The following is a 27761-nucleotide window of genomic DNA, read 5'->3' as shown; positions in this document are numbered from 1 at the left end:
GAAGTGTCAGCTATTCTGTTTATTCCTCATGATTGTGTTTTGAAGTTAGATACCATACCAAGAACATGCACTAATCGTAACATGTTGTTACAAGAACCTGTCCACAGTGTACAATGCATATTATATACTCCATAGGGAATATTCCAGGGGTAAACTCAATTTGAATGGCACTCCATAATAACAATGGAGTGATAATTAGCTCATTCCCTGCTGAAGGTTAACACTTTAGACAGGAATGTGCCTCCATCTTCAGTACTGGACAGAATTTTACTCTCAGATAGGAAGTGGAACCATAAATACTTAAGTAAAATAATAACTGACTTATAAACACACTCGAGCATTTGGCATGACATAATAAAATTATAGTGATGATCTAGACACACAGGTGTTCAATTTGGCAAGAAGACAAAACAGAAAGCCATAAACAGACAATAATAGGTCATAAGAATCTTACTTACAAGACCAATTACTTTCAGAGGCCATTCTTGCTATGAACATTATAACCTGCAAATTAGGACAAGTGCATTTCGTGCATGCTACCAATTTATCTTATATTAAGCTTCATCAGCTTTGTAAATGCTTCTGTAGGGTGCAAGCAGAATGAATTGGAACTTGTGTAGGTACATTTCATGTTGCAGAGTTCTGAACGCAAACAGCAACACTTGGACACAGACAAAAAGCAGGAAAGGATTTTCATTTCTTTACCTTCATAAAACTTGCTTAAAGTTCCACTCCCACCCTATCCCAACTCCTCTCAGAGGATCAAGTATTTGCAAAATAAAAACAATACAAGCAGAGCCCCTTGCTTTCATTTTCAGGTGCATTTCAGAAAGCACTGCAGTGTAGATAATTTAAATGATAGTAGTGCATGGTGTCCTCCATGGGTTCCAAGGCATTTACAACTGCTGAAACAATACTACTGTATACACATAGTGAGATGTGCATTAAGGAGTTCGTTTCGGCCATGCGTGATCACAGTGACATCCATCTCTATGCACCACATTATGAACGATCTTGGTAGAATATGGACATTATGAAAGATGCCAACACTTCACTCGCCAATATTGCAGCATTCAAGCTGAAGTACTATGGAGTACCTCAATAAAACCTCTCAAGGTCCATAAGAGTAATCATATAATCCATAAGCAGATTACGTCAAGATAACTACCGTGCAATGCCTGGTAATCGTGTATAATAAACAGAGCAAGTGCTTGTCATATTTCCATAGTGTTTAAAAACAACAAATATCAGGTATAGGAACTCCTATCAGGGTTTGATTGTAATCTTCCAACAAGAGTCTCAAAGCTGTACACTCATTAAGATGTTGGTTCATACAAGTGATCAACCTTTGCTAAAAATTCTATAATTCCCTAATTGTTGTTCCATCATATCTGCACCAGATTAGTGTTGCTTATGAGCGGAATCTCTCTACATGATTTTAAATGCTCAGATGATACTGTTACATATATCATTGGTCTATGAAATTAATAGATAATGACAGATTCTGTTAACTTCCCAATTTGATGAAGACAGACTGTTGACTTGGCTTCTGTGACGAATCGCTCAATGGAAAGACACAGGAAATGGCTACGTCCACTATTCCTTGACAAAGTTCAGCGTAGAGCTTCCTGAAAAAAGCAAGCACAAAACATTTCAAAGATACAGCTCAGAGAGTGAACTGGTTCTAGCCAAACCTCCATAATTGAACTGGTTTCTATATATATGAACTGGTTTCCTGTACAACTGTTTTTTTATATATATATATATATATATATATATATATATATATATATATATATATATATACACACACACACACACACACACACATACATATATACACACACACACACACACATATATATATATATATATATATAGGACAGTTGTACAGGAAAGGTTACAAATGTGCCATTAGATTTCCTATTTCATGTAACAACTGTGTTTTTGCTACTTTCCCCCACTTGTCTCACAGCTCGACTCTTCTCTACTCCAGAGAACCTTGACTTGCAGGTGACCTTGGATTGCTATCACATACATATACAATAGGAAACTCAAGACTCGGCAAAGCTCCTTCTGTGTCACCAAGAGGACATGGCCACCATCATCATGAGGAAATGTTGGAGATAGATTGGATATGCGTTGAGAAGCGAGTTCAACTCTATCATCAAGATAGTACTTCACTGGACCCCTGATCAGGCGAAGCAGGAGACCAAAGACAACTTAGTGCCTTACTGTAGAGGCAGAGATGAGAACCCTGAACCACACCAAGGCCAAGGACAGACAAAAATGGAGGGCCTTCATTGCTGCCCTGAACACGAGGTATAACAGGCAATAACTAGATATGACACAGAATTCCTACAGTACAGACGGAAGCCATTCAATCAAGTAGCTCCTAGTAAAGCAATTCAGTCAGCACGTAATCCCCATCATTAACTTTGTATAAATATATTTAATATTTGGCTGCAACTGTCTTTTAACAGCAGAGTATTCCACAAATTCACTGTTCCCTAGAATTTTCCATCTTAACCCTACATGGACTATCCTTACCCTCAGACTGTGACCCTTAGCTCTGGACTCCCCTACATAAGAAACATCCTTCCTGTTCAGTCCCGTTAGAATTTTCTACATTTCCATGAGATTAACCCCTCATTCTTCCAGAGCAAATAAAAATCTAACTGAGTCAATCACTCTCTCTTCATGCCAGTCCTGCCATATCAGCAATCAGCTTCCATAGCAAGAACACCCTTCCTCAGACAAGACCAAAACTGCACACAAAACTCAAGGTGTGGTCTTGGAATGCAAGATGCTGCCTGAGCGTGGCGTCTTGTTGCAAGCTGCTCTCTGCAGGTTTACCCTTGACCAATTTATCATGGTCATGTACAATTGCAGGAAGAGGTCCATGTACCCGTACTCAAATCCTCTCAGTATGAAGACCAGCATATAAACGTCGACTTGTTAAAACAAGCACTTGCAGGCTTACTTTCAGTGACTGATACACAAGGACACTGAGCTCCCTTTGCCTCGCTCCCCTTCCTAAGCTACATGCCCCACCCAAGTTATAAACACCTGATGCAGAGATACCCTGTAAACGTGAATGTATGGTTGGGAGACTAGTGGGATGGGTTTGCCTGCTACTGCAGGCCCCTTTCACCAAGTAGGAGCAGGGCATTTCCACCTTCCTTCTCTGTGCTGCCACAGCTACAACAATGGGGGACTGGGATGGCTGAGCACTGGATCAGCAAGCCTAGCCAACAGCTGCTATTCCTGCGTCTGCTCACTCTCCCATTACAGCTGTTTCTGTCCATTTCCAAACTTACAAACAGTTCACCGGAATGAAACCCTGTCGTAATCCAAGGACTGCCTGCAATAAGTTATGTCTCACAAGAGGGCATGCAATGAAGGTAAGAGGGGGTAGGTTCAAAGGGGATGTGAGGGGTCAGTTTTTTTTTACTCAGAGCCTGGAATACACTGCCTGGTAGAGGCAAATACATTACAGGCTTTTAAGAGATGTTCAGATAGGCACATGGATGTGAGGAAGATGGAGGGATATGGACATTGTGTAGAAGGAGGGATTACTTTTTGGTTTTTAAAAAATTTACTTTTTAGCTGCTTTGGTACAACGTTGTAGGCCGAAGGGCTTGTTCCTGTGCTGTACTGCTCTATGTTCCAAATTCAAGCAACTTCATTCTGGATACCGTGTTGTGAAAATGCTAACATAACTCGGGTTACAGATCACACCGCCAAGAGCACCTCTATAGGCCACTATACCGTAAAAGTTCACAACACTTTGGCTTCACAACATGTGCAGCACTGGGCCATTTCTCAATTAGTCTACTGAACATACAGAAAAAGCATAACTTCAGACTCATCATCATTTTTATGTGCCATGTCGTATGATGTGGGTGATCATGGTCATGACCTATGGTCGTGACCATAACTGTTCTTTGAAAATTTTACTACAGAAGTGGTTTGCCATTGCCTTCTTCTGTTCAGTGTCTTCACACGACAGGTGACCCCAGCCATCGTCAATACTCTTCAGAGATTGTCCGCCTGACGTCAGTTGTCGCATAACCAGGACTTGTGATATGGACCAGCTGCTCATACATCTGCTCCCATGGTTTCACATGACTCTGATCGAGGGGCAAAGCAGGTGCTGCACTTTGCCCAAGGGAGACCTGCAGGCTAGTGGAAGGAAGGAGTACCTTACACCTCCTCTGGTAGAGACATATCTCTAGCCTAGACAACAAGGAAATAAAGACTGCCAAGGAACAGTCTAGTTTGAAGATGGAAAAATACACCTCATCCCAAAATAGAAAATTGCACACAGAAATAAAGCTTTGTACACTATCATTTAACAATACTGGTACTGGAATATTTTTAGAATGATCATTGTACTTTCATGCACAAATTAAGTTCATGCACAAAGAGTTGACTGTTACTAAAATGATCACTATCTATCAGGTGTTTTAAAATATCTTGGTCATGAAAGTTATTGCTTTTTCCCCCAGACGGAACAACCTAGCTGCTATTCAAACCACAAGATAAGGCAGACTAAGACATATTTAATACCTCAAAGAGGACCACAACTTTGTGGTGGTTTGGAGGCTTGCATGCTTCAACGACCCAGAGAGCTATGTTGGCTGGAGTCAGGGCTTTATGCTTTGGCTCTTGGTCGAGTCACCCATGCCAAACAGGTCAAAGGGTAGAGACCAGACCAAGACTGGTTCACCAGAACTTCAGGTTTGGAGGTTCAGCTCAGGACTAACAACCCTGACTGGTAAAACAAAGCTTACAGAAACAGCAACAAAGAATTCTTCTACATCTGATTGAGACAGTATTCCTGAGTCTCCACCCGGGACTTGCATGACCAACAGTAGTGAAAACTGAGAAGAACCTTCTGACATGATGAAGGAAGCCCTGAACCTTGAGAGATGGAGGACCCTCATCGCAGCCCTAAACGCCAGTGGCATAATGGGCACTAAGTCATGACCTATTTAATAAATGCGATGCGCTAGAGTATCACTTTCGCCTAAAGGCAAACAAATTGAGTTCATGCTTGGCTCACTTAGAATGAAACGCAGCTATATGCCGACCTAAAAAATGTGCCAGAGATCAATGAAAACAAATTATACAACTGCCAACCCAGCGGCACAGATTCTCTTAATATTGAGCAAAACATTTTAAAAACTACATCTTCAAGGAAAACTTTAGACTGAAGGCAATTGATGTGTAATTATAATAGTGGGCTCTGTTCTGGGACCCCTGCTCTTTTTGAGTTTTATAAATGACTTGGATGAGGAGGTGAAAGGTTAGATTAGTAAGCCTGGACATGACACAAAAGTTGGAGATATGGTGGATAATGTAGAGAGTTGGCATAGGTTACGATGGGACATTGATAGGGTGCAGAGCTGGACTGAGAAGTAGCAGATAGAGTGTGTAGTGATAACTTTGAAAGGACAAACGTGAAAGCAGAATACAAGGTTAATGGCAGGATTCTTCACAATGTGGAGGAACAGCAGGATCTTGAGGTTCACGTCCATAAATCTCTCAAAATTGCTGCAAAAGTGCATAGGGTGGTTAAGAAGGTATATGGTCTGTTGGCCTTCATTTGTCGGGTACAGTACTGAATTCAAGACCGCAAGGTAATAATGTTACACTATACAACTCTGGTTGGACCACATGGAGTACTGTATTCATTTCTGACTGGCCCATTAAAGGAAGGATGTGGAAGCTTTAGAGAGGTGCACAGGAGATTTACCAGGATGTTGCCTGAATTAGAGAGCATGTCTTATGAGGAGAGGCTGAGCAAGCTAGGACTTTTCTCTTTGGAACAAGGGAGGAGGAGCTGTGAATTAATGGAGGCGTATAAGATAATAAGAAGCAAAGGTAGAGTGATAGAGACTTTATCCTCCCCAGGGCAGAAATGGCTAATATGAGGGGGCAAAATCTTAAGGTGATTGGAGGAAAGAATGTCAGTAGTTTTGTTTTTACACATAGAATGTAAGTGCATGGAACTCATTATCAGGGTGGTGATAGGGATGGGTACTCTTAAATAGGCACACAGGTCAAAGAAAAATGGACGGTTATGTGGGAGGGAAGGGTTAGATTGATCCTGGAATAGGCTGAAAGAACAACACAACATTGTGGGCCGAAGGGCCTGTACTGCGCTGTATTATTCTATGTTATACCATAGTAGTGAACTATCATGTAAAAACTGCTGCAGAAAACCTTCCTTAGGAAATTGTAACTCACTGGGCACAGGCTGGAGCTCCATTCACTTCAATAAGCCAGACTTTGAGATCTTCATCAACCATAAAGTCAAACCCAAACAGCTGAAAGCTGTGGTATGGGAGAAACTTGGTGCCAATTGCAGGTTCTATGCACATTAAGCAGCTCCTAAAGATAAAGGCAGAAAATATTGTACTCAAAGTCCACAAAACTTAAGGGATTGCACACAAAATTGAATCCACAACCGCTCCCCCATCCCAACCATCTCTTTTATGCCTTACAATAAAAGTCCAAGTGTTGGTAAAGGTGACAAGTTTATATCCTTAATTTGCTAATGTCATAGTGGAATAATGTTCAGCAAGTTCTCATCCAGACCTGGATTTGGATCCCAAAATATTAACTTAAATTCATCAAATTTTGAAGACTAATATTCTCAGTGTGCAAGTAACCCAGGAGAAACATCAGGAAGGAACAAAAATGAAAATATTGGAGACTGGGAAACTAGGGGGTGTGGGAGATATATTCACCAAATGTTTATTAACCCGTTTCTGTTACATTAGGCCTGAGGGACGGATCAGTGGCTGGAGCTGGGTGATTTGATGAGGGATGTCATATAATCAAATATTCAGGAACACATCCGACCAGAACTGACAATGCTCCCAGGCCCATCATTGAGAAAGCTGCCAATAACTCTGGATTGATCAACCAAAAGAATGAACTGATCCACATGAACTGCACGTCTCTCTAAAGGAAATTATGGAATTGCACCTTCGTTCTTCCTCCCCTGAAGACAGGGACAAGGCAATAGACTTGGGAAAGGAAAAGAACTCTGGACAGTAAATAATATCAGCCAAACTTTATTACATCAAAAGCTGTTCTACCAGGATGTGAAGAACATAAAGATGACCACAGTGAGGCTAGGACTGATCAGAGGAAGAAACATGTGCCTAGAATTAGAGGAGATAGGGGTGGTCCTTAATGAATACTTCGCTACATTATTCACCAGCAAGAGGACAGCATAAAACAGGCTGATAGGCGAGAACATGTTGATGTTTAGAAAGAGGATTTGCTGGAACTTTTGAAAATCATTAGATGTCCCTGGAGCTACATAGGATATAGCCCAGGTTACTACAGGAAGTGAGGGAAGGGATTGCTATGCCTTTGGCCACAGGAGTAATACCAGAAGATTGGAGGGTGGCAAATGTTATTCCTTTGTTCAAGAAAGGGAGTAGGGCTAACCCCAAGAATTATAGGCCAGCAATTCTTACTTCAGTGGTGAGCAAATTACTGGAGAAGATTCTTATAGACAGGATTTGGAGAAGCACAGTCTTGATTAGGGGTAGTCAGCATGGTTTTGTGAGGGTCGAGTCATGCCTCATGAGCTTGAATTAATTTTTTTGAAGATGTGACAAAGTTCACTGAAGGTAGAGCACTTGATGTGGTGTACATGATTTTAGTAAGGCATTTGATAAGGTTCCCTTTGGTAGGTTCATTCAGAGAGTCAGAAGGCATGGGATCCAGGGAAACCTGGCTATGTGGATTCAGAATTGGCTTGCCTATAGAAGGCAGAGAGTGATAGTATATTTTGACCTCCGCTAGTTGGGGCATTGAGTTCAAGAGCCACAAGGTAATAATGCAGCCCTATAAAACACTAACTAGCTCACACTTCGCATATTATGTTCAGTTCTACTCACCTCATTATAGGAAGGATATAGAAGCTTTAGAGAGGGTACAAAAGAGGTTTACCAGAATTCTATCTCGGTTAGAGAACACGTCTTGTGAAGAAAGGTTAAGTGAGCTAGCACTTTTCTCTTTGGAGAGAAGGACGACGAAAGGAGCCTTGGTAGAAGTGTAAAAGATGATAAAAAGGCATAGATAGAGTGGACAGTCAGTGCTTTATCCCTCCCAAGGTGGCAATGACTAATACAGAAGATTAGTTTTAAGGTGGAGGGAAGTATTGGGCAGGGGAACAATATCAGGAGAAGTTTCTTCCTTTTTCTTTAAAAAAGCACAGTGAGTGGTAAGTGCATGGAACACACTGCTTGGGGTGGTGATAGAGGCAGATACATTAGGGACATTTAAGTGACTATTAGATAGGCACATGGATAAAAGGAAAAACAGAGGGCTACATCAAAGGGGTTAGATTGATCTTTGAGCAAGTTAAAAGGCTGGTACAACACCATGGGCTGAAGGACCTGTACTCCGTACAGATTAGGAAAATGGGCAAAGTGGCAGATTGAATATAATGTAAGGGAAGTGTATAGTCATGCAATTTGCTAGAAGGAATAAAGGCATAGATTATTTTCTAAATGGGAAGCAAGTCAGAAATCAGAGATGCAAAGGAACTTAGGAGCCCTCATGCACAATCCCCTAAAGGTAAACTTGCAGGGAAGTTGCAAGTTTAGGAAGGCAAATGCAATTTTAGCATTCATTTCAAGATTACTGGAATATGAAAGCAAGGATGTAAGGCCGAGGTTTTATAAAGCACTGGTCTGACTACACTTTAAGTATTGTGAGCAGTTTTTGGCCCATTATCTAAGGAAGGATGTGCTGGCATTGGAGAGGATCCAGAAGAAGTTCACAGGAATGATGTCAAGAATGAAAGGGTTAACTTGTGAGGGGCGTTTGAATGCTCAGGGCCTGTACTCACTGGAGTTTAGAAGAATGGGGTGGAGTGGTGAAAATCTCACTGAAATCTGTTGAATATTTAAAGACCTAAACAGATTGGATATATGGAGAGGATATTTTCTAAAATGAAGGAGACTGGGTGCAGCCTAGGAACAGGAGAATTTCCCTTTAAAACAGATGACGAGGAATTTCTCCAGCCAGAGGATGGGTGGATTTGTGAAACTCATTGATTAGTTAAGGTGTTAAATGTTACAGGGAGAAGACAGGAGAATGGGATTGAAAGATAATAAGTCAGATGTGATGGAATGGTAGAGCAGACACAATGGGCCAAATGGCCTAATTCTGCTCATATACCTTATGGCCTTGTTTTCTAATAATTTAAATTCTCAGATTCTCAGTTAAAGAAAGCTAACAAGAGCCCTTAGAATGCTATTTAACAAACATGCTGGAATCAGAAGAGTTAAAAAAAATGCACCTTATGATTTGTTTGATTTGCGGTAAAATACTGTTTTCCAAGGTAACATTGTGAGTATTCATTAAGTACTGATTGAATTCTTCAAAGAACATTTCATTGCCTTCTTCGTATTTCCCATAATTCTTGGAGAATTCTTTCTGAATACAGTGATTTGTCAGGTGACTAGTTTTATCCTGAAAATCAGTGCTATTGTATGGTTCAGAGGAAGTTCGCAATACTCCTTCCTTGTAGAGGTAAATGTTATATTGATGGTCAAGAAGAACCCAGCTTCTGCAAACACAATGAAGATAAAAAGGAATCATACACACTATAAGGATGGTACATCAGGTCAGCAGTAGGCAATACAAACTAAGTTCTCTGAAAATGCTGGAAATAGAAAATCCGCAGCATGCACGAAGAGAAACGCAGAGTTAATCATTCAGATTAATGACCTTTCATCAGAATTTCCTATCTGCTACTCTCACTTATCCATATTTAATGCTCATCTATTACATTGCAGATCTCCAGGAAGGAAACTATATTTAATTTTTTATGTTGCTAGAATGCTCCAAAGTGCTTTACAGAGTCTTAAATGATTTCAAGAAGCTGTAATACAGCTGCCAGTTTTACACATTATTTTGCACCACAACTCATCATGAAATAATGACCTCCTATTTATTACAATACGGGAGAAAACCAGTCAACCCACCGGGTCACATGAAGCAATCCTATTAGTCCCATTCCTTCCACTTATTTCTCTATAATCCACACATACAACCAAATCCCATTTCATTCCTTTGCCATAGACTATATATAGGAACAATTTACAGCAGTCAAGTGGGGCACCATTGTATTGTAGCAGTTAGCGTGACAGCTTGGGGTGTTCCAGAGTTCAATTCCAGTGCTGTCTGTAAGAGGATCGTACATTCTCCCCATGAACGTGTGGGTTTCCTCCGGGTGCTCTGGTCTCCTCCCACAGTCCAAAGACATACCGGTTAGTAGGTACCATTGTAAACTGTCCTGTGATTAGGCTTCCATTAAATAGGTGAGTGCTGGGCGATACACTCTTTGGGCCAGAAGGGCCCAACCATAAGAGCAGATCTTTGGGATGTGGGGAAAAAACTGCAGCACCCAGTAGTAACCGACACAGATCGCAGGGAGAACAAGCAAACTTCACATGGACAGCATCAGCGGTCAGGTCTGGAAATGGGCTCCCTGGAGCTCTAAGTAAACACCACCAAGCATTGGGCCACCCTGCTCCCTGATGGTATAGACTGAAGAATTAATACTCTCCCAGACAAGGGGGAAAAGTCAGCTGCTCTGTGATAATGCCAGTATCTGGGGCAGCGTGGTGGCCCACAGCTCAATCCTGAGCTCTGGTGCTGGCTCTGCAGAACTTGCACAGACACGTGGTTTCCACTTCCTTCCACATCCAAAAGGAGCGCTTTGGAAGATTAATTGGCCACCTTTGATTGCCCCTAGAGAGCAGGTAAGTGGCAGAATCTGCAGGATGTAGATGGGAACACGAAGGGAATAGGATCAGTGCAAAATGATAGCACAGACTTTGTGAGCACGCCGTGCAAGTTTGACAACATCCGAGAGGGAAGGAGTAAAAGGTGCTGAACCGCCAGTGGGGTCTTTCATTCATTTACTCCTCTAATGCACAAGCTTAGACTTGATGCTCAAATCCTCTGAACTACCATGGAGTTTTGATTGTTGGAGGACAACTGCATTCACTTGAGTGGAGTTTTACAGGCACCCACAGCCCTCTGATCGCCAATATCCATGGTCGAGCCCGGTTAAAACTTGATAGGAAACCAGGCCTGATACTAGATGACCCCAAGCTCAGTAGATGCACAGTTTTCCATAGTCAATATAGAGAAATTAGATTAGAAACATAGACATAGAAACATAGAAAATAGGTGCAGGAGTAGGCCATTCGGCCCTTCAAGCCTGCACCGCCATTCAGTATGATCATGGCTGATCATCCAACTCAGAACCCTGTACCTGCTTTCTCTCCATACCCCCTGATCCCTCTAACTTCCTCTTAAATATTGCCAATGAACCGGCCTCAACTGTTTCCTGTGGCAGAGAATTCCACAGATTCACCACTCTCTGTGTGAAGAAGTTTTTCCTCATCTCGGTCCTAAAAGGCTTCCCCTTTATCCTTAAACTGTGACCCCTCGTTCTGGACTTCCCCAACATCAGAAACAATCTTCCTGCATCCAGCCTGTCCAATCCCTTTAGAATTTTATACGTTTCAATAAGATCCCCCCTCAATCTTCTAAATTCCAGTGAGTATAAGCCTAGTCAATCCAGTCTTTCTTCATATGGAAGTCCTGCCATCCCAGAAATCAATCTGGTGAACCTTCTCTGTACTCCCTCTATGGCAAGAATGTCTTTCCTCAGATTAGAGGACCAAAACTGCACACAATATTCTACGTGCGGTCTCACCAAGGCCTTGTACAACTGCAGTAGAACCTCCCTGCTCCTGTATTCAAATCCTTTTGCTATGAATGCCAACATACCATTTGCCTTTTTCACCGCCTGCTGTACCTGCATGCCCACCTTCAATGACTAGTGTACAATGACACCCAGGTCTCGTTGCATCTCCCCTTTTCCTAATCGGCCACCGTTCAGATAATAATCTGTTTTCCTGTCCTTACAACCAAAGTGGATAACCTCACATTTATCTACATTAAATTGCATCTGCCATGAATTTGCCCACTCACCTAACCTATCCAAGTCATCCTGCATCCTTTTAGCATCCTCCTCACAGCTAACACCGCCGCCCAGCTTCGTGTCATCCACAAACTTGGAGATGCTGCATTTAATTCCCTCATCTAAATCATTAATATACATTGTAAACAACTGGGGTCCCAGCACTGAGCCTTGTGGTACCCCACTAGTCACTGCCTGCCATTCTGAAAAGGTCCCGTTTACTCCCACTCTTTGCTTCCTGTCTGCCAATTCTCTATCCACATCAATACCACACCCCCAATACCATGTGCTTTAAGTCTGCACACTAATCTCCTATGTGGGACCTTGTCAAAAGCCTTTTGAAAATCTAAATATACCACATCCACTGGTTCTCCCCTATCCACTCTACTAGTTACATCTTCAAAAAATTCTATAAGATTCGTCAGACATGATTTTCCTTTCACAAATCCATGCTGACTTTGTCCAATGATTTCACCTCTTTCCAAATGTGCTGTTATCACATCTCAGCTTTTTCCCCACCACCGATGTCAGACTAACCGGTCTATAATTCCCCGGTTTCTCTCTCCCTCCTTTTTTAAAAAGTGGGGTTACATTAGCCACCCTCCAATCCTCAGGAACTGATCCAGAATCTAAGGAGTTTTGAAAAATTATCACTAATGCATCCACTATTTCTACTTCCTTAAGCACTCTGGGATGCAGACCATCTGGCCCTGGGGATTTATCTGCCTTTAATCCCTTCAATTTACCTAACACCACTTCCCTATTAACATGCATTTCCCTCAGTTCCTCCATCTCACTAGACCCTCGGTCCCTTACTATTTCCGGAAGATTATTTATGTCCTCCTTAGTGAAGACAGAACCTAAGTAGTTATTCAATTGGTCTGCCATGTCTTTGTTCCCTATGATCAATTCACCTGTTTCTGACTGTAAGGGACCTACATTTGTCTTGACCAATCTTTTTCTTTTCACGTATCTATAAAAGCTTTTACAGTCAGTTTTTATGTTCCCTGCCAGCTTTCTCTCATAATCTTTTTTCCCTTTCCTAATTAAGCCCTTTGTCCTCCTCTGCTGGTCTCTGAATTTCTCCCAGTCCTCAGGTGTGCCGCTTTTTTTTGCTAATTTATATGTTTCTTCTTTGGACTTGATACTATCCCTAATTTCCCTTGTCAGCCACAGGTGCACTACCTTCCCTGGTTTATTCTTTTGCCAAACTGGGATGAACAATTGTTGTAGTTCATCCATGCAATCTTTAAATGCTTGCCATTGCATATCCACCGTCAATCATTTGCCAGTCTATCTTAGCTAATTCACGTCTCATACCTTTAAAGTTACCCTTCTTTAAGTTCAGAACCTTTGTTTCTGAACTATGTCACTCTCCTTCTGAATGAAAAATTCCACCATATTATGGTCATTCTTACCTAAGGGGCCTCGCACGACAAGATTGCTAACTAACCCTTCCTCATTGCTCAATACCCAATCTAGAATGGCCTGCTCTCTAGTTGGTTCCTCGACATGTTGGTTCAGAATACCATCCCGCATACATTCCAAGAAATCCTCTTCCTCAGCACCCTTACCAATTTGGTTCACCCAATCTATATGTAGATTGAAGTCACCCATTATGACTATTGAGTGTTGAGGTGTAACCCTCAATAAGATTCATTGTTCACCGGGGCACTGCAGTCCAGTCTTATCTAAAGGGTTAAAATAGAGAATCCAAAACCATACTCTGATAATCTCTATTCAATTATTTAAAATTCCCGATGGGTCATCATCTGGTGCACTGGGTACCAATTCCAACACTCACTGTAGCTCCAGTTCCCAACTCAGCCCACGACCACGATTCCCAGGCTCCCTTTAAACTGTCCGGGGTCTCAATTCCCAGACTCCCTACTTGCAACATTCCTTATACATTCTCCAGAGGCCTGGTTTACCACACTAACTTTAAACTCACTGGGGCAGTGGAAGCTGTGGCAAGGCAATGTTAACAATGTTCAGGCAAGGATAGATTGCAGATAGCCCTGGAAAGAAAGATCTTTGAAGAGCATAGTTTCTCTTTGCACAGAAGTTTATGCTTTCTGGATACGATATACGAAAGGATGGGAAACACACAGACCTGGTATGATTTGGAAGTTTCCTGTACATTTGTGGGAGGTTTTATAGCTCGCTGGTCTCTCCGTGCCTCTAAGGAAATATTGCTTTACTAACTTCGAATTGTCAACTTAATAGTTTCTATTGACTCTATCCACCTCTATTGTGAATGTCAATTGATCTTGCCAGTAAGCATTTCAAACATGCAGTTTACCAAATGGCCAACATGCGTTAACTGCTAGTTAATTCTGTATAAAAATGGCTTTTTTCTGTTCTGACTTCAGAACAGTGTGGTTTCAGGGGCCATGCTGTTCCCCTCAAGCACAAGTAAAATAAAGTACAGTTGAGAAATGAGTGCTTGTGTCCAGTTAATCAGCGACAACAAATCCCCTTTCCTGCACTCCCATTGAACTCACCGGGACCCCAATTCTCATACTCTGAAAATTTATCAGGCACACTGGAAAACCGTGATACTACTGCCACAAAAAAGTGAATTAAAATTGTGTTGGGGTATTAATTGGAACAGTATCCAACAGCATGAAAAATCTGGCAGTATGTCACCACCAAAGTCCTGGGCATGCGGATTAACAGAGTTTTACGTATTCTACATATTAACGACTGAGACAATGGTAGAAAGTTTGCTTCTATATAAATATGAATTGGCAGTTGATGATTCTTTTTCTTTATATATATATATATACATACACACACACACACACACACACACACACACATATATACATATACATATATATATATATATATATATATAAATGATGGTAAGACGTATTGCTCCGGAGGTTGATTCCTAATGGGTTTTTTCCCTTCCTTTTTTTTGTAGTCAGTGGGTTTTTTTTCTTAATTAGATGGGGTTCTTTTTTTTCCTTTTTCTTACATATAACATTTTTTTCATTTTTATATATTACAGTTTTTATTTTCTTCAGCTTTATTAATTGTATATTTGTATATATATTAATTTGTTGAAGTTTTGTATCATTTTATAGCTGTAGAAGATTATGTACCAATAAAAAGATTCTAAAAATGAAAAATTAAGAAAGTTTGCAAATAAGAAAAATCACAGTGTGGATGACAAGGAGGACACAAGCTTTTGACTTTGGGTTGATGTATACGGTCTGGTCAATTTGACAGAGATGTTTATGGAAACATCATTCAAGAACATACACAATAAATGGGAGGATTTTTGAGAGGCCCTGAGAGACTGGAGAGCAATAAAGCTTCCCACAGATATAGAGGAAACATACAAATCATACCAGGGTTGGAGGAGGTTTACTCATAAAAGTTAGACAAACAGAAAACAGTTCATCACCTACTACTGTGCACAGTCAGAGCAATGGGAAGCAAAGCCATTTTTAATTTCAGAAGCTGACCTTATATCAAATTTGCGGTGACCTGGTTCTAACAGTAATGGTCTCTCGAGGTATTTTTGAATCACATGAACTTGACCTTGATTATCTATATAGTCCAATAATTCATTGGCATCAGAAGAAATCAAAATTCCGGCACCTGAAGAAAGATTTTAATATATCAGTTCCAATGGAAACATATGACATGTAGAAACAAAACATTTCTTGTTCTGATCAGGACAAGGAAGAATCTATTTCAAAGTTCAAAGTAAATTTTATTATCAAGGTACATGTACAACCCTGAGATTCATTTTCCTGTGGGCAATTTCAGCAAACCTATAGAATAGTAACTATAGCAGGATCAGTGAAAGATCAACCAGAGTGCAGACGACAAACTGTGCAAATGCAAGTATAAATAAACAGCAATAAATAACGAGAGCATGAGATAACGAGATAAGAAGTCCTGGAAGTGAGATAATTGGTTGTATGAACATTTTAATGACGGGGCAAGTGATTATTCAAGAGCCAGATGGTTGAGGGGTAGTAACTGTTCTTGAACCTGGTGGTGCAAGTTCTGGGGCTTTTGTACCTTGGATTATAATCAGAGAGTTCTCAGAACATTCAATACCAAGTAAGAGTTTGGCCTTCAAAATAAAGTGGCAGAGACAAGTACAACTGCAGCATTTACAGATACAAGCATAGAATGGTTTTGAGGGAAATGGGCCAAGCACCAAGCACAGGCAAATGGGACTAACTCACTCAGGCAATTTAATCAGCATGGACAAATTGTGCTGAAGGGCTTGCTTTCATGCTGTGAAACTTTATAGCCAATGATTACAGTAGACAAAGTACACACAGTCAGAGACACACGTGCAAATTAAAATCTCAGCATTGACAGTATTTTCGTCAATGCAGCGTTCAATGATGGACTATGTTTTTAATCTAGAATATAGGTTATAAATATATTATTGAACTTTGAATATAGGATTAAATCCAAAATAGATTGTGAAGCTTCAGAGGTAGCTAAAAGCATCCTGCCTGGACTAGAGAGCCTAAGTTACAGGAGGAGGTTGGCCACCTCCTTTATTCCTATGAACATAGGAGAATGAGAGCTGACCTCACAGAAGTTCATAAAATCATAAGGGAATGGTTAGGGTGGACAGGATAGTCTTTTCCCCAGAGCTGGAAAGTCCAAAACTAGATGACACAGATGCCGGATGAGAGAGGAGATACTTTAAAAAAAACCTGAGAGACAGCAAGTACCTGGAATGAGCTGCCAGAAAAGTGGTCGAGGTGAGTACAATTGCAACATTTAAGAGGCATTTGAATAGGTACGTTCTAAGATCGAAGTCTCTGGAGGGACACTGAACCTGGTCTTTGTTCACTCAACAAGCAGCCATTCTCTTGGAGACACTCTCCGTAGAGGCTCACAAACCAAAAGGCAGATCACATTTTCAGACCCTTAAGATCAATAAGTGATTCAATACAGTTTCAATTGTTACAATAACATTGCTTAGTTCAATACTTTGGGTTGACGAAGCTTCCTTTGAACTGCATATCTACAGTAGGGGACCTGAATGTTCATATAGCTTCCCTGAATTTATTTATAAGGCTTCACTGTTACAATGATGCAAATTCCTTAAACCCATAGTTGATGTGGGGCAATTAAACCCATTGCCTTAACGTTTGGCTGATGCATGCGCAATCTTTTAGTCTGTGGGCTAGTTTAACTTCAAATTACAATAAGAACTGAGGACTAGTTCTTGCTTGAATTAATATCTGCTCTATTCGTGAAGCTCCAAACAAGGTAGCTGGAGGGAAAGGGCTTGGAGGTTCATGGGCCAAACATGAGCAAGGTGGACTAGCAAAGACCAGTTGGGCCTAAGGGTCTGTTTCCCTGCTGTAGTACTCTACTCTATGACTCATGTTAAGAGATAGTTCCACACTGCTCACTTTCCAAAACTACAGGTAGTCATGATTAACACAGAGCAAAATTTCTTTGCAACATCCCTTTCAAGGACCACTGCAAGCCTGCTACAACCTGACACTCATTTTTGTGGGACAAAAGCAGGCAAAATGCTGATGGAATGCACACAAAATGCTGGACGATCTCAGCAGGTCAGGCAGCATCAATGGAGGGGAATAAACAGCCAAAGTTTCGGGCTGAGACCCTTCATCAGGACTGGAAAGGCAGGGGAAAGAAACCAGAATAAGAAGGTGGTGAGAGGGAAAGGAGCAGGTGAGACCAGGTGAGGGGTAAAGTAGGTGGGTGGGAGTTGGGGGAAAAGTAGTAATAAACTGGGAGGCAATAGGTGGAAGAGGTAAAGGGCTAAAGGAGGTATCTGCTAGGAGAGAGAAGAGGGGGAAAAAAGGACGGAGTGCCAGAGGAAGGTGATGGGTAGGTGAGGAGAAGGGGTAAGAGGAAAACCAAAATTGGAAATGGAAAAGAGAAGAGGAGGGGGGGGAAATTACTGGAGGTTAGAGAAATCAATGTTGATGCCATCAGGTTGGAGGCTACCCAGACGGAATATGAGGCGTTGCTCCTCCAACCTGAGTATGGCCTCATTGTGACAGTATAGGCCATGCACCAACATGTAGAACATGTTTGATGAAGCAGTTCCCCAATCCATGTCAAGTCTCACTGACGTATAGGAGGCTGCACTGGGAGTGCTGGATACAGCAGATGACCCTGGCAAACTTGCAGGACAAGCGTCACCTCACCTGCAAGGACCCGGAATGGTGGTGAGGAAGGAGGTGTAGGGGCAGGTGTAGCACTTGTCATGCCTTCAGTAAGCTCAGAGGGGAAGGATGAGTGGACAAGGGAGTTACGTAGAGAGTGATCCCTAGGGAAAGCAGAGAGATTTTTATAGAACATTGCTGAAAAAAGGCCCCAAGACAATTTATAGTTTGGGTCAGACTATATGAGATGGTGACAAACAATGGGCAAGAGTTGGACTAAGAATTTTTAAGGAGACAAACTGTAATCAGACAGAGCAACTGAAAGTCTGGGTGGTGAGTAGATAGACCGTATTAGAAAGCTGAGCAGGGACGGGGCACAGTGCTGTAGCAGATACTGTCACAGCCTCTCATTTTCAGGGACCTGGCTTTGACCCTGGCTTCTAACAGTGTGGGAGTTTGCACGTTCTCCCTGTAAACTCCGTACCAACATCTCTCACCGCCACCCTCCCCCCTCACCCACTGCACTACACTCTGGCCTCCTCACAAGCATACCAGCTGATGAGTAATTTACAGTGACTAATTAATCTGAGTAGCGGTGGGTGGCAGATGAATTGGAGAACTAGGGTGGGAGAGGGAGAAGGTTACATGGAAATTACTGGTAAAAATGGGGATGATGGGCTTGCTCAGAGAGCTAGCAGAGATCCAATAGGCTAACTGGCCTCCTAGGTTTTAATGAAATATGAAACAGTACAAATTACGATCTGGAATCAGCACATTTACCTGAATTCTTGCCTTTTAAGTTTTTAAAATCAGACTGTTTCTAATATCAACTAGTGACGTTAAACTCGATAACTGCAGCACCTTAGAGCCAGAATAAACCTCTCTCCCTTTTGGAGCAATTTTTCAGTTCCGCACCAGCAACTTACTTGTCTTCCCCAATTAATTCTATCAAACTGCGGCTCATTAAGTTCAAAGACTTTGTTTCCACTAGTAAGGGAATGGAGACTGTCCAAAACAGAACGTGGTTCAAGCGGCCTGTAGCCTACAGAGCGAAAGGCCTTGTAATGTCAGCTGATCCCACAGCTAAGGAGATGTTCATCACACTGCACGAGCCAGCTACCAAATGGCATGTTAAAAATCCATCACTATTAACTTGTAACTGATTCTTTCTAACGCCTTGGTAATGAATGAACCCAAATCCTTTCCAGTCCTGAAGAGGGGTCTTGGTCCGAAATGTTGACTGTTTATTCACTTTCGTAGATGCTGCCTGATCTGCTGAGTTCCTCCACCATTTTGTGTGTGTGTGTTGCTTTGGATTTCCAACATCTGCAGACTCTCTCTTAGTTATGATAATGTAACAATCCAGAGAGGTAGGATGAAGAGTATAGGAATGTGGATGTAAAAGAGGTGAATGAATTGAGTTAAATTTGAATTTGAATTGAATTGGTTCAGAAGACTGACAGCAGTGGGAAGAAGCTGTTCTTAAGGCTAAAGGTCTAGGCTTTCGAGCTCCTGTATCTCCTCCTGGACAGCAAAATGTAGAAAATGGAAGGCCAAGAATGGCAAGCATCATTGACAATACTACATACTGTATACTTTAAACATGACTTTACAGATCTTTATCCCCTTCCCAAAAACTGGGAAGCTCCCAGCAGTGTAAAGTCAGATCTAAGAAGCCGGAGCCTGTAGCTAGCAGGAAACATCACAGATTGGATTGTTAATGAAGGAGGTTTGGGTAATTGGAAGTTTTGGGAATGCTGTGATGTATATTGGGATGTGGGGCAGAGAAGGAGGATTAACTTCATACTGCAAATTCATTGCAGATTTGCTTGACGAAACAAAAAAAAACAGGCTGCTGTTCCACCCTGACCGCTGGGAGCAGCACTCACATGCTGACTTGGACACTCCCGTATTTCTCCAGCTCTCAGACTTAAAGGAAGAACACTTTGACATTATTTCAGATCCACCTCATCAGCAGATCCAGATAACCCAAATCCATCAAGGTGAAATATACTAACTTAAAATGTACTTTTATGTCCACACATCTCATTGCACGTCTGAAAGAAGTAAAAATTCTCTGTATTGAATTCTTCTCAGTGATTTAGTTCTAGCAATCCAGACACAAAATCATCACACAATAATCTAACAGAGATACAGCAAAACCTCCTTTCTCCGTCAACGTTACCTTTGGCTCCAGCGGAAGATTTGGCTATCCACACATTCCTTTCTCCATTTGCTTGCCTCTTGTGGTAAGATGCTTGGAACGGTTCCCGATCATCTGTCCTCACGTTATTTCTTTGTGCTTTTATTCCGTTCTGCGTGGGACTTGCTGTGGTTTGCAGCCCCATGGGATAGATGACATAGGATTCAGGAAACCAGGTGCATGATTCTATCAGTTCTGGAATTGACTTGATGAGCCTGTTTTTTTTTTAAAGAAAGCACATCAATTCCGTGAGAAGTTATGAAACAGAGTACAATCTTCACTTGTGAAAGAGAAAGTTTCACATATCACTTGGCTAAACGATGAACTTTTGATCTCCCAATCTACTTCGCCATGGCCCTACACTTTCCCTGCAACTTTAACACCATACCTCAATGTACTTATGTACAGAATGATCTGTCTAACAAACAGCAGTCCACTATTTCAGTACACGTGACAATACTAATAATCTAATTCCTGAAAACTCATTTCCCATTGCACTCTAGTCTTGACATTCATCACTCTCATATCAAGACAACCATCCAACAAATTTGTCTCTTCCTCACAAGTTTTACAATACTAACTTCCTTTTTGATATTTTTCTACCAGCTTGACAGTACTGACTTTTTACTTGAGTTGCAGCTGTTTATGCAGTACCTCTGACAAAGGTAGCAGGAATGATCTTTTTTAAAATGACAGGGAAGATAGGTTTACAGTCCTTCCAACATGTCCTAGACTTGACCAGTACCATTTAATTAAATACGTCATTTAATCAAAAGTTGGTCCGCTGCTCCCTTGGAATGGTGGCTGCAAAGTGCATCAGATCGTAAAATGCTTTTACTATAATTGGAACAATATTCAAGTTGAGTAAAACCCAACTGAGGAAGTCGAGCATTTCCCCAAGAAATGCACAAGTTACGTTGCTTATGGTTGTTGACAATTTGGAGCCAGGATGTAGTTCACCCAATCCAACATGACAACTGGGGAATTTCTAATGTTTGTTTGTTTATTGAGACGCAGCGTGGAATCCGGCCTTCTGGCCCACTGAGCCGTGACACCCAGCAATCCCCAATTTAACCCTAGCTCAATCACAGGACCATTTACAATGACCAATTGACCTGCCATCCACCAAGTCTTTGGACTACAGGAGGAAACTGGAGCACCCGGAGGAATCCCACAGGGAGAACGCAGCAGGAATTGAATCCAGGTCACCTGTACTGTAAAGCACTGTGCTAAACACTACGCTACTGTGACACTCCAGCTGATTTAGCCGAAGCCAGAAATCAAGTCGTGTTCTTTCCAGTTTGCACTGCTCTGTTCTGGTTGGTCCATTTAGCAACAGTGAGATGGCAAGTGTGGGTGGTGCAGATGGGATGGGAAAGAATCAAAGGAAAAAGACAGAACACGAGAACAACCTAAATTACTACAGGAATAACACACTGCACAAAATTGCACACACACAGTTTAGGAAACATCAGTTACAATCAGGTTACTGCAGGCTTTCATACATTTCCCCAGACAGATGCATCGATATTCACAGTAGGGTGCAATAACAAAGTGAGGTCACTTTACCAGACCAGCACTGCAGAGATGTGGTTAAGTGACCAGGACAGACAAATTCAAATCCTGCACAATAAGTTACATTCATCTGGAATCTAATAAAATTCAACTGAAAACCCCTATTAGACTACCATCTTGTTCTCTTAAGTCCTTCAGAAAAGGCAATCTACCATTCTTGTCTGACAGATCTACATGAATCTAGGAGTGTGTGGGGGAGATGGGGAAAACCAGAGTCCTCCCAAGAAAAACAAGTAATTAGCAAAAATAAAACCTACTGAACATGAAGTCAGAGGTAAGCATTCTTTCAACCCATAACATTAAGGACGTGCACTTGCGTCCTTTAAAAAGGTGGCAAATTTAATTCCTCTGCAGAGTGGTATCGTTGAGCTTTACTCTCTATGAAATACGCAACACCAGTTTATGTTTAAAGAGCTGCATACATTGAACTATGGTCCTGCACCTACGCTATTACCAGAGTTTCAGTAACAGAGCTTTGGAAAAAATGTGAAAACCTTCCAATTCATGGCAAACTTTTCTAAAGAAGCGTTAAGAAATATGATAAACAGAAGTGAGAGTTTTAATTTTCATTCCCACCGGCAACTTGCTCAACTTTGAGCTCGTAAGAAACACAATGAAGGTGGTGCAAGAACTGAAGGGGAAGGGGAAACCGATCCCCATTTCTGTATTGCCTTTCACAACCTTAGAATATCCCAAGTGCTTTTCAGACAATGAAGAAGTTCTTGCAATGTAGGTGGTACTGTAATTAGGAAACACTGCAGGCAATATGACCTTAAATACTTCTCACAAACAATGTTAACATGAATAATTTTTCGTTGAGTTTTCATCAACAGCCTCAACTTGCAGAATGAAAATCCTGTGACTCAAATGAATTCTGCCGTTTGTGCCCTCTGTGTAACAGGCAATGAGAGAATGTTTTACTTACTTGACTAACGATGCCTTGCGGCAGAGCTTGTCAGCTCCCCGATAATAGTTCACAAGCTGTGCGAGTCCTGGTTCATGACCTGTAAATAACCAGAAAATCTATTATTAGATCATTCACTGATGAACAGCATTGTGCAAAACAAGAAGGCACAGTAGTGCTTCCACTTCCTGAGGAGATTGAGGACACACACACACCCCACCCCTTAACTGGATTTTATAGGAGCACCATTGAGAGCAACCTGACAAGCTGCATCTCCATCTGGTATGAGAGCAGCCGAGCATCGGACCGGAAGTCCCTACAAAGGACTGTGGGGACAGCTGAGAGGATCAAAAGGGTCTTTTTACCATCCATCGGGGACATTTATCAGGAGAACTGCATACTCAGGGCCTTTAGTATTATTCAGGATCCCACTATATCTAGCATCCTCTTTGACTTTCTACCATCAGGAAGGAGACTCCGATGTATAAAGACAAGTATGGTCAGGATGGGAAACCATTTCTTCCCTCAGGCCATGACGCCACAGATCTCCCTGCATCATTGCATTTGAAATATCACTAGTTAATTTGTTCTGTACCCTACAATATTTAATTTATGCACTTTAGTTTGTTTATTTATGCATAATTCATTAGTAAATTTTATTCTTACTTTTCTAAGTTATTGTGTGTTATGTGTACTACAGTGCTTTACACCCTGGTCCAGAGAAACATTGTCTCATCTGACAGTATACATGTATTTAGTTTAAATGAAAATAACATTGACTTGACTTGACATATGCAGAAAGTCAATCTATAACCGTGGACAGCTCAAGGGGACCATCCATTGTTTGTGGCAGTGAGATGAACAAGCTGGAAATGTCAATACCCATTCCAGAATTCAGCCAATGGCTTAATTTCAGTCCATGTCCTATAAAGGATATTGTGAAATATGGGGGGTGCCTGTAAGGCTTGCTGTCTACTAGAAACCAAAAACAAAACCACTGGAAAGAAAACACACCATCAAATATAAATTTTTCAATTATAAGCCCCTGTCGGTACTGAAAATAGAAATCACTGAAATTTACTGCAATAGTGCTTTCCTTGACCTCAGGATAATCCAAAGCACTTCATAGTCCTGAAACACTATTTTCTTTGTCACTGTTATGATAGAGGTAGGGTGCCAGGCAGCCAATCCACACATTAGATCCCACAAACAACAATGTAAATTGTATTGATTACTCATCAATCTGCTGCAGTAATTCTGCTTTCCCATCTCTCCACATAGACGCTGCCTGTCCTGCCAAACATTTCCAGTGTCTATGTTCACCTCTGCTTTGTCATCAACTAAGAGATAAATATTGGCCAGGAGAGAACTTTCTCTTTCAGAAACAGTATTTGGGCATCATCATCAAAGCCGGTATTGATGCCCGCTCTTAATTACCCTCGAGAAGGTCATTGCTTCCTTCTCTCATGACAACCAATGTGAAGGAACAGTTGACAGTGCAGTCCAGTAGGGAGTTCAGAGTTCTAACCCAGTGCCAACAATAACAATACATTTTCAAGTCAGTACGGTAAATAACTTGGAGGGGAACTTGCACCTGAGGGCATCACCTTTCTCCTAGTTACCTTGTGCTTCCCTGTGGCAGAGCTCGTAAGTTAGGAAGACCCTGTCAGAGGTTTTTGCGGTTTAATCACCTCCTGTGAAGTTGGTCAATGTCTGACACAGAAACAGCACAAATACATTTGCTATTTATCATGCCCCTAGGAAAAACAAATCTACTCTTCTTTAAAACAATGCTATTGGATGGTTTAAATCCACCTGTAAAGATCAATGGGGCCTCAATTTAATGTGCTTCATCCAGTATTTAGAATGGAGGAAACCAAACTTTTTTCTTAAATTTAGTAGTTAGAAGCAGTTCCTATTAACTTTTAAACAAGCCTGATGGTTACTTAATTACAGACACTTGGATTTGATGCACAATGTGACTATGTAACTGCATGGGGACCCTAAAGGGAGATATGATGGGATTTACAGAGTTTTCAGAACAGGAAATCCAGGCAAGTGAACTCGACTGAAATTGGTGTGCATTTATTCCATCCATCACAAAACCCATTTATTATTATGAACAGACGTGCTAACCAAGAGAACCTTTAACTAACCAGTATGACAACTAATATTTTGCCCTAGACAGATTTACAAGAGGAAAAAAAAGAATCCTGGTTTCTACCTCAGGATTATATTTTGCTCCCTCTTGCTTAAAATAAAATCACTATCTTAAACTGCTTGAGACGTTTAGATGGCCCCTCAGTAAGATGACTCAATGTGCAGACTTAATATAAACTCACCCTTCTACTCGTTTCATCACTAATCTGGATATTTTCATTCCTGTTCCCACCCCACATTAAGATTTGCTGTAAGGGTACTTGCAAGATGAAAAGGCAATGCCTTGGCATTTCTGCAGAGTGTAATGCAGCAGCACCACTCTGCCCCACCCACGAGGTAACACCAGATTTTTCCAGCACTGGCCCCTACCCATCACCAGGCTTGGAGGCATCGTCAACCACAAGATGGACATGGGTGCAGCGACGTGACTTACTCGTGCAAATCCGCAGGGCAGACCTGATCCCGTGTCTTGTCACACTGCAATTCTGGACTGCAACACCACCCCCCCCCCACCCAATCAATTCACAAACAGAAGGTTGGTGGGAAGCACATGGAAAAGGTCACTGAGCTCAATATTATATGGAACCTCCTACGACCCTGGATTTCTTTACCTCCGAGCTTTTACACCGGGCATCTCCTGGGATTTAAGTGATTTCACGTTGGAAGTACTGCCTGCTTGAGGAGGTAGTGCCTCAAATGATAAGCAACCATACCCTTTCTGATGTCAAGTGGGGTGCATTAACTTTTCCAGACCTGCCTTTTACCCCACATAGCCTCATTAATACCAACTGTGGGAAAAATAACACTCATAAGTTAGAAGCCCTTTGTAGCTCTCTGCAAACCTGGAGATGCAACAAAACACCGGACTTGGCTTCTAGCAGGATACAGGTAGTAACGATGCTTCAAGTGACCTGAAGTACATAATGCAGCCCTATCTCAAGGTCTGAACACACCCAGTATTTGTCAGGGAAGAGGGGATGCACAGACCTGCCAGTGCAAAACTTATACATGTCTAAGCGCCACATGGAGATGGCAATGCAAGTCATTGCTTCAGCCAGCCCAATAAGGCATCAAAGCCTTCAGGTGAAGTTGTGAGATTAGGGAGGGCAGGGGCGGAATGAAGAGGATAAAAAAGTTAAAGATATATACAAGATTGAACACCTCAGTGTAAATAGAAATTAAAAGAATGAAACTAACTAAATACTTCCCAGAAAAGCACCGGTTGAAATCAAGTTTGCTCTGAAAACCTACGTCACGAAAAGCACTGGAGGTATCTTTGCTCATCTTAGTGCGGTGAATGGCAGCGGCAAGATTTTAAAAAATAATAAAATGTCCACTATCACTTTAAAGTTATTTCAATATTAATAATAAAAACAATTCTTCCCTCCCCATACTATTTATTGGATTTATTAACAATTTTGTAAAGAGCATGGGGAATGTTAATTATGAAGCTGAGAACATTTGACCCCCCCCCCCCCCCCTACATTTGGGGCAGTGGAGACTGCCCTCCCCAGTGTCCTGGTTTTGGATAATGTACATAATATTTAAAGAGATAATCAAGAGAAGACAACGCCCAGATCTGCAGCGCAGCCCTGCACTGATCTGGAAGGGGGTGACAAATTATAATTCCTTCTAAAGTGCATGCGCCCTTTAAAAAAAAAGTATAATCTTCAATCAAAAAAATTAACAATCAGAAAGATGCGTGCATGCAGTCTCTCCCTCGTGAGCTGGTCTTACCCAAGGTCCCGAATGGCAGTTTGTTTCTCTCCCCCAGCATCAGGTTGAACCTGGGATTGTCCCTCTTGAGTCTCCGCCATTGTCCCGTGGAGATCAGCACCTTGCCAACTTCTGCGTAGATTGAGCTGTTCCGATCCCGCAGCACAAACGTGTACATAATAGAAACGGGAATAGACCTAAGCACACAGCTGGCACCCGCCTGATACTGCCAGTCTCACAATGGGCACCCCACAACTACCACCCCAGCAGAGGCACTTCCTTGTAATCTTGGTGGGCAGCGACTAACAAACCATTGGGGTACCGAGGAGCATGCCAACGCCAGATACCAACTAGCAACCTTCCCGGGCGTTAGTGAGCATTCTCCGCTATAGGCACTGAACTGTAAATCTAAGTATAAATAAACATCCCTGCGATAGCCACTAGCTAGCAAACACAGGCACCAATTAGCAGCCCACAATAGTTACTAAAATGGTAACTATGAACAGCGGAATAATGATCCTGCCCCGGCCGGCCACTCCTGCCGCCGCCCCACTTGCTACTGGAGGGGAACGCAAGGAGACCGGCACGGCTGAGCAGACATCGGACACTGGGAGGAGCAGTGCGACGTTTCCCTCTCCCTCCGGGGAGGTCTCCTCTTTGCCGGGTTTACTGCTCTTTGTCTGCCGGGCTGCAATCGCCGGGCCGGCCCGCTCGCGGGACTAGCGCCTTGGGTTTCGTGCCAGCTTTGCGGCAGCTGCTCCCATCCCTCGCCGCGCCTAGCGCCGCCTGACCCCTGCGAGGCTCAAGTTTTTGCCGCCGCCCCTCCCTCGCCTTCTCTTCGCGGTCTCTGCTTCTTCATCATCGCCGCAGCTGACGCCTCACATCGATCCCAACCGGAGGGGCGGGGCGGGGCCGGGCCGGACGCACTGCGCACGCGTCTGCTGGCGTTCGCCCAAGGCCTCCTGGTAATTGTAGTTTCATTGCGTTTACACTCCCCCCCCTCCCCCCGGCAAAACGAGGTCCGGATTCTTAACGGGA

At 42.2% G+C, this 27761-nt stretch overlaps 1 protein-coding gene across 1 annotated transcript; it reads right to left on the bottom strand.

Annotated features, from left to right (window-relative positions):
* On the bottom strand, positions 1–27602 carry ttl (tubulin tyrosine ligase). Its single transcript, XM_073055992.1, has 7 exons — positions 26745–27602; positions 22869–22947; positions 20351–20583; positions 15511–15646; positions 9335–9604; positions 6256–6399; positions 1–1628 (listed from the first exon to the last, which is right to left on the bottom strand). Exons 1-7 carry the CDS (start codon positions 26899–26901, stop codon positions 1508–1510), a joined length of 1140 nt encoding a protein of 379 aa, XP_072912093.1. The 5' UTR covers positions 26902–27602; the 3' UTR covers positions 1–1507.
* Between the last annotated feature and the right edge of the window lie 159 nt (positions 27603–27761).

The sequence above is a fragment of the Hemitrygon akajei genome, chromosome 9, assembly GCF_048418815.1.
Source record: "Hemitrygon akajei chromosome 9, sHemAka1.3, whole genome shotgun sequence".
Classification (NCBI taxonomy): domain Eukaryota; kingdom Metazoa; phylum Chordata; class Chondrichthyes; order Myliobatiformes; family Dasyatidae; genus Hemitrygon; species Hemitrygon akajei.
This window is presented reverse-complemented; position numbering and strand designations above follow the sequence as displayed.